Source organism: Excalfactoria chinensis, chromosome 2, assembly GCF_039878825.1.
Source record: "Excalfactoria chinensis isolate bCotChi1 chromosome 2, bCotChi1.hap2, whole genome shotgun sequence".
In the NCBI taxonomy this organism is placed as follows: Eukaryota; Metazoa; Chordata; class Aves; order Galliformes; family Phasianidae; genus Excalfactoria; species Excalfactoria chinensis.
In genome coordinates, this window is record NC_092826.1 from 18,653,694 (window position 1) to 18,662,400 (window position 8,707).

Here is an 8,707-nt window from a genome sequence, read left to right on the forward strand (position 1 = left end):
CATATTGAAAGTTGTAACGATTTACAGAGATTTAAAGCAGTTGTTTTGCCGTTCTGAAATACCTGATGCAAATGTAAAGTAAGAAAACGTACTACATTCTAAAAAGAGAATACTTCTATAACTTATTCTTTCTTTGCCCCAGGAAAATCTGATGAACCAAATTGTGATTGTGACCAGTTTCATTGTGCTAATGGGAAGTGTATTCCGGAATCTTGGAAGTGTAATAATATGGATGAATGCGGAGACAACTCTGATGAAGAAATCTGTGCCAAAGCTAATCCTCCAACAGTTTCCTCCTTACAACCTTGTGCTAGCGGTCACTTCCAGTGTCTTTCTCGCTTCACCAAGCTTTACACTTGCCTTCCAGAATCTTTAAAATGTGATGGTAACATCGATTGTCTTGACCTTGGAGATGAAATAGACTGTGAAGTGCCAACGTGTGGGCAGTGGTTGAAATACTTTTATGGTACTTTCAGTTCTCCCAATTATCCTGACTTCTATCCACCTGGAAGTAACTGCACCTGGCTGATAGACACTGGTGATCATCGTAAAGTAATTTTGCGATTCACTGATTTTAAACTTGATGGTACGGGTTTTGGAGACTATGTCAAAATATATGATGGGTTAGAGGAGAATCCACGGAGGCTGTTGCGTGTGCTAACAGCGTTTGACTCTCATGCTCCCCTCACAGTTGTTTCATCTTCAGGACAAATAAGAGTGCATTTTTGTGCTGACAAAGTGAATGCTGCAAGAGGTTTCAATGCCACCTATCAAGTAGATGGCTTCTGTTTGCCCTGGGAAATTCCATGTGGTGGAAACTGGGGTTGCTACACAGAGCAGCAACGCTGTGACGGCTACTGGCACTGTCCAAATGGAAGGGATGAAACCAACTGCACCATGTGCCAAAGAGACGAGTTTCCATGTTCTCGAAATGGAGTTTGCTACCCTCGTTCGGATCGCTGCAACTACCAGAATCATTGCCCTAATGGCTCAGATGAAAAAAATTGTTTCTTCTGTCAGCCAGGAAATTTTCATTGTAAAAATAATCGCTGTGTTTTTGAGAGCTGGGTTTGTGATTCTCAAGATGATTGTGGCGATGGCAGTGATGAAGAAAATTGCCCAGTCATTGTGCCTACTAGAGTAATAACTGCAGCTGTCATTGGGAGCCTTATTTGCGGACTGCTGCTTGTCATTGCACTGGGATGTACCTGTAAATTGTACTCACTCAGGATGTTTGAGAGAAGGTGAGTTGAAAAGCTGGACTCAAGTACTTAAATTTGTAAATTATTTTGTATCTTTCACTGTTATGCCTGAAACATTTTTCTCAACATACAGTTATTGTTAAAGTTATTGTTCCTCTTTGACTGGAGAGTTGAAAGGGGGCTGAAATATTCTGATTACTTAACTGTTTGGAGTTAAGCTTTCAGATGATGTTACCCAAAAGAAAGTATAGAGAAGCTGCATTTCTGGAATGGAACTAATGTTTCAGTTTGTGTTTAATAGCATGTTTTTTTATTGTAGACTCTGTCATGCCAGAATTATGCAATCCTCAATGTAAGCATCTCTAATAGTGCCTTTTATATTTAACCAAAGCTCTCGAGGAATCTGTTGTTTCAGGGGTGGGGTTTTTTTTGTTCTTTTATGAGCTGAACAGGCCCATAGAAATGACTGTAAGGACATAATTATTAACAAATTAAATTGACATGTTGCCAATGAAGGCTCAATTAAACTAATAATAAAATAATAAAATTTCATCTGCTGAAGGTCATTATTTTGGATTATAACAAGCAGATGCAGTTTTACTATTAAACATTCATCATAATCTTATGTATTAAGAAATCTCTTTTCTCTTTGAAAGATCATTTGAAACTCATTTGTCAAGGGTTGAGGCTGAACTGTTGAGAAGAGAAGCTCCTCCATCTTATGGACAGTTAATTGCCCAGGGTTTAATCCCACCAGTTGAAGATTTTCCGGTTTGTTCACCAAACCAGGTAAGATTTCAATAAACAAGCAGACTCATTAAAATTAACAACACAAAATCACACTATTTTAGCTTCCACGTGCTTTGTTCTGTTCCTTTTCTTCCTTTTACACCGATACTGTTCAACTGTTCAAAATCACAATATGGCAGCACCACATGGTTTACTTTACAGGCATTTCTAAATTTCTATTGAAACAACTCTCTCCTTTAATATATATATTTATATTCTTTTTAAACTGGCTTTTGGTTAAAACAGTCTATTGTAAATACTCCTATAATTCTCTACTTGAGTTGGTTTTGTGTTGCATTTGTTACAATAGTTTACTGTTGGCTCGTGTTGAGCATGTAAGAAGAATCATTTCTATGCCATAAGTGGAAGATTTTTTTCTGTTTCAAATGGAACTGTTTTAATTACACTTTGCCATAGATTTCAAGTTTACCTTAATGCATTCAGTTCACAAGTAGAATGTTTGAAACCAAATAGTCTTCCAAGGATGGTAAAGAGCTTAAGATAACACCAGTTATGTCTTCATCATGTACTGTGTACTTTGTGACTGTTGACCACATGCTGTTCTGTGTGCCTTCTGACAGCTTTGGGCTGAGAGGGATCGTTATCTTTTGCCTCCTTACCCTCTGTCCTCTGTTTTTGCATCACACGACTGACTTTTTTGTCTTCTATTAGTTATAGACCATATATTTTGTAATTAATTACTCTCATGATGTAGGTATCTTGAGAAATTGTCGTGGTTTTACTGAATTCCCACTAATGAAGATACATGTTATCCTTTTTGCTTTTCTAATCTTATCTTCATTTCACACCTACATTTTAATTCTTACTCCATCTATATGATCTGAATATTTATTCAAAACTTCTTCAAAGCTAGATTGCATTACCCTACAGCACATTTCCTATTACTCCACCTCTTGGGTGGATGGTACAAACTGGGGATTATAATCTATCACAAGTGATTTTGTAGAGTAGTAGTCTACATGTTTTGACACATGTCAAAACATAGTGGTTTCTTAGTCTTCCAGTGTTACCATAGTTTCATCATCCATAAAAATACTGATGCATGTAGAATAGTTTTGAACAATGAAAGATGTTAGTAAATTTCCAGTATGAAGACCAATATTTCAGAGAAGACTTGCAGCCTTGAAAGCACAAGTAGCTGTACTGGGAAGCCGGCTTAAAAATAAGCATTAGTAGGGAGCAGGCCGTTACCTTAAAAAATAATGAAAAATTCACTGTAAAGTAATGATGTTTCCATTGATTTAAATAGAGTAAAAATCTTAATCTAACAGCACTGTTTAAAGGAGTTTGTTCTTCAGAAGAGAGAACATCAGTAAGAATAAAAATTTAAGAGGTGTTGTAAATTGAATTCTCTGATTTACAAAGGTCAAATGAAATTTCTAATGTGAGGAAGTATTGGGAGGGAGTCAGCCATTAGATCAGGATGTGTTTTGGAGCAATATATCTTAAGGTTATGAATCTGTGTACAACTGAAAATGCCTAGTGGAGATTTACCACAACTTAGTAGTCTTGAACTAGGGAAGCCCTGGTTGTTCTGAGCTGTAAATAATGCTTTTGCTTTCAGAGCTGGATTTTTTTAAGGATTGGTAACACTCTGTCGCGTACCTTTTGAAAGTAAAGCTTCTAAGCATACATATGTAGCGTGCTCCAAAAGTCACACCTCCTATTTATTTCATGGAAACTGCAATAGCTACAAAGTAACACACACTCAGCTACAAAACACTGTTTTTCAACATAGTCACTGCCGTTACCTATGCAGTTTCATCAGCAGTGAACAAGAGCCTGCATGCCACGACCATAAAAGTCTGCATAGCTACCTGGAACATAGCTCGTCTTTCATGTGCTGTCACCACTGCTGAAACATCACCCACGGCCTCCATGTGCTCAGATCCTCTGGTTGGTCTTCATAAATGTTCATCAGGTGTCAGTTAATATCAGTAGGTGCAGTTTTTTCTCCATGGAAAAATCCAGTTTCCTACGCCTTTGCTCCATACACACATCCATTCCAGACACTACTTTGTCGTACTACACCTCTGATGCCATCTGTCACACTGCAACTACATGTAATCAGATATTGGTGGGAAGGTTCAACCTCTACTGCCATACCACCAGCCTCCATCTGATACCATGGGCCAACATAATAAGATAGGAGGCATTGCTTTTGGAGCAGTCCTCGTATTGGTATGTTTGAATTCAAATATCATTCTGTGAATCATTGGAAGGGAAGAGGTAGGTCATAAAGTATTATTTGTATAGTGCTGTATGAACCCTGTGACATCTAAAAGACTGTGGAAAGGAGTTGAAGATTATAGTGTCAGATAAGTGAAATTGTTTATAAAACAAATTGAAATGCATACTTACATGTATGAAATACGTACTTATCTGAAGCACTATTTTGTCTAATTAATATACTAAAACTGAGACACTCATGATTTAAAACACAAAACATAATTAAACATAAGCATTTAAAATATTTTGAAACTGGATTTAACTAAGTATGCACCAACGGGGAAGAAAGAGCTAAGTACAGGCGTCTCTGTTGGAGGTGCATTTAATTTAATCTCTACATTAAGCAGTCTCGTGTTAGTAACAAATAGTCGCCTCTGTTCAATCTTAGGGAGATACTGGAAAACGTCTCCTTTAAATCCCAAACTTTTTGAAGCATGTTATTGTACTCTGAAGGCTACAGTGATTACCTTACCTTCCTGTGACATTGTGTGTAACAGATGTACCTTCTGCACTGAATCTGAGGCTCTACTTTTCTGTAACCAGCATTCTATATGAAGACTTCATTGATGTTTTTATTCCCCTTTTTCTTCTGGACATATTTCCTTTTTAATTCCCCAGGCCTATTGTTTTTTCCTCAAGAGAGCCCAGGCATCTTTCACACAGAATCACACAGAATCACAGAATGACCCGGGTTGGAAGGGACCTCAAGGATCATGTAGTTCCAACCCCCCTGCCTAGCAGGGCCACCAAACATACGCCTTTACTAGATCAGGTTGCCCAGAGCCCCGTCCAACCTGGTCTTGAACACCTCCAAGGACGGGGCATCCACAACCTCCCTGGGCAGCCTGTTCCAGGATCAGATCTGCTTTGTTTCAAATAGCCTTTTGCTACACACACCAGATCTTTAATAGTAAAGGATCAATCTTCTTTAAATATTGAAGACTTTACCTTTAACCTTGCTGATAATACGTAGCTTGGCACAATAGTTGTCATCATTCTTTTGTTAGATCGGTGCCAGAATACTGTCAGCACTTCATTGTTGTTTGTCTTTTCATTTAGGCTTCAGTTCTGGAAAACCTGAGGCTGGCAGTGCGATCTCAGCTTGGATTTACCTCCATCAGACTTCCCATTGCTGGCAGATCAAGTAACATTTGGAATCGAATTTTTAATTTTGCAAGGTCCCGTCATTCAGGATCGCTGGCGTTGGTCTCAGCAGATGGAGATGATGTTGCTAGCCAAAGTACTAGCAGAGAAGCTGAAAGAAGTAATACTCACAGAAGCCTATTTTCAGTTGAATCTGATGATACAGATACAGAAAATGAACGAAGAGACACAGCAGGAGCAGTTGGTGGCGTTGCTGCTACCTTGCCTCAGAAAGTCCCACCTGCAACAGCAATAGAAGCAACAGTGGGGGCATGTGGGAGTTCCTCTGCCCAGAGCGGCGGTGGTGGTAACACAGATAGCGGAAGAGAAGTGACGAGCATAGAGCCCCAAGGCACGAGTCCTGCACGCCACCAGCTCAGTAGCGCGCTAAGTCGTATGACTCAAGGCTTACGCTGGGTACGCTTTACGTTAGGGAGATCGAGCTCAGTGAATCAGAACCAAAGTCCTTTGAGACAGCTTGATAATGGGGTAAGTGGAAGAGAAGAGGATGATGATGTTGAAATGTTAATTCCGGTCTCTGATGTAGCATCAGACTTTGACATGAATGACTGTTCAAGACCTCTGCTTGATCTCAGCTCAGATCAAGAACCAGGGCTTAGACAGCCTTACAGTGCAACACATCATGGTGTGAGGTCATGCAATCGAGATGGCCCCTGTGAGAGCTGTGGCATCGTACACACTGCCCAGATACCTGACACTTGCTTAGAAGCAACAGTGAAAAATGAAACTAGTGACGATGAGGCATTATTACTCTGCTAGGTACGGGTTGTTTAGGAAAGATTGTGTACAAGTTGGAGCAATATCTGTCATTGTTTTGTACTTCACAGTTAAAACTAGTTTTTAGTTTTAAAAAGTCCAGGACAACATTATGTTAAAACTATTTTAGCCTGTGTGGTTGATTAAACATTTCTTATACTGGATGACTTTATGGAACTATTAGAGTGAAGGATTTAATGGCTCTGAATACACAATGTGTGTATCCAGTATAACCTGAGATTACTCTTTAAACTGAAGTTATCCCGGTTAGTTTCAAATTTAGTCTATCCTGGTACTGTAGTTCAGAACAGAAACGTGGCCGCTCAAGACTTAATGGCTGCCTGTTTAACCCCATATTAACAGGTGAATTTGTACAGAATTGTTTTCCTTTAGGAATTGACTCTGTTGTATTATTGCCAACATACTTGTAACTTAATATACTAAATGCTGGTAAGGATTGTTAATGCAAAATATGTACTTTACTTTGAGTTTATACAACATTTTGTCTATTCTTGAATTTCATTATAATGTGAACTTATTTAAAGGGAGGAGAAGATTTCTCCAGGAGCATTCTTTTTCTTTCAGCAGAACAAAATGCAATGATTCGTGAATCTTAGATAGATATAATAGGTAAACTGATGGCAAAAGCTTTTGTAGCACTGGCGTTCCCAAACAGCGATCTAATATGATACAGCCAAGTAGTATGTAAAGCCCCCAGTCATTAGTCTTTCTAATTTGAAGTAAAAAAGGGCCGAAGATATTAATGTGTGTTAGTTTTCTTAAATATCCAATATGTACAAATACACTACAGAGTAAGTTCCAACTGGTAATAGATCTTTCCCTAATACTGTAGGGTATAAAGCTTGTTTGGACTCAAGGGATTTGCACTAAAATCATATTAAGGTCTCTAAATGAGCTTAGTGCACAAGCACTATCACTTTAAGTACTATTATTGTCTAATATTGCAATGGCTATATATTTCCATGGCTCTTTTCTTGGGGTGTTGCATTTTTATTGCAATTGAATTTGCTTTACTAATTCCCTATTTATTCATTGTATTTAAAAACTGGTTTACTTGGTTGCAGACTGGTCGTTTAAAAAAAAAGTAAATAACTCCCTTGTATTTTTTTAATGACACTTCATGTTGGAGCAAAACAGATGAGTGGGAAAAAAAGCTCACAACTTCCAATTTTGTGATAAGCAGGTTAATATGTGGTTACTGGCTTGACAACAAGAATCTACACCTTTTAAAAACAAAAATGTCAACTACTGTTTTATTTATTCTTTGCCAGTCTGTTTTTAGTAGGCTTAAAGATCCAGTATGAAATGTATTTGTGTGTGATTGTATGCTATTTATTAAATTTTAAATACTTTGTTGAATGTCATTTTAAAGCATGTTTAAAGTCTTGTGCATTTCTGTCGTGTTATGCTGTCGGGCAGAACTGACTAAAATGTTTTAATATGTATCAAAATTAAATTGAATTTTTGTTATGTTTTTGAGGTACTTTTGACGATAAATCCATGTCTGGCTTTTTATTTTACTTTTTAAAACTCCTCATCTCTGAAGTACAAATCACATGCAGAAAAAACAACAACTGAGTGGATTCAAAAGTGTATATATCTGTCGTCTCCCTCTTCTCTTCATTTACAGACACAGGGATGAGAAAAAGAAACAGTTCTACCGTCTGGTGGATTTAATTCACGAGAGTAGTAGGAAATTCTAAGTTCAGGACACGGTTGTGTAGATTTGTGCTTTCGAGGAACTTATGTGCAATACAGTTGTAAAAGATTTTATTATAATAACCCACGCGGTTTCAAGTTTCAGAACGGATCACATCACACTGGTACCAGTTCAGGTACAGATTGGCCCATAGTTACACATACCTGAGTAAAAGTCATCAATGGCCATTTTTATTCACATTGAATAATATCTAAATCTGTGGGTAATCTTTAGTCTGATTTCAGTGGTGTTGCTTATAGAGCAGGCAGTTTTGCAGTATGAACACGATAACACACTCTGAAATACATGTGAACGGTGTGTCCTGGTATAAAATACTGGGTTTTTAAAGCTTCCTAATTATCATTAGAAAGTGGTTATGGAAACGTTTGTCACTGAGGCAGATACATTTTGAAGAAGTCTTCATAGAATACCGTAGTTATATACACACACGAAGTGATCTAAAGTGGTTCCATGAAATGCCCCACCTAGCATATACCTATGGTCTCCATAATGTAAAGTAGAATACAATGTTTAATTTGTTTTAAAGGAGAAATGCTACACATTAAACTGAAAAGTTGGATTTGACTGAGAATTTGGAAATTTGTAAATAAAATTCATATTTGTATGAGGCGAATTTGTTGCTGTGGTTTTATTTCATGATTATTTTAAAGGGATTGATGATTTTGATTTATACAGTACTGACTGGATTTACTTTTTAACCGGGAATCCTTGAAGTCGCATTAATTTTGTTTTGGAGCTGCCTGAATTGGCATTTTGTTTAAATGACTTTCGATTTAGATGTGCTGCAGTGCTCGGACACATTGAA

At 37.7% G+C, this 8,707-nt stretch overlaps 1 protein-coding gene across 1 annotated transcript in view; it reads left to right on the forward strand.

Moving 5' to 3' along the window:
- LRP12 (LDL receptor related protein 12) overlaps positions 1-8,506 on the forward strand; it is a 49,666-nt gene extending 41,160 nt beyond the window's left edge. The window contains exons 5-7 of the mRNA XM_072329489.1: positions 143-1,244; positions 1,859-1,991; positions 5,301-8,506. Of these exons, the coding sequence (XP_072185590.1) occupies positions 143-1,244; positions 1,859-1,991; positions 5,301-6,164 (2,099 nt within the window). The 3' untranslated portion in view covers positions 6,165-8,506. The remainder of the gene's footprint in view (positions 1-142; positions 1,245-1,858; positions 1,992-5,300) is intronic.
- The last annotated feature ends 201 nt before the right edge of the window (positions 8,507-8,707 follow it).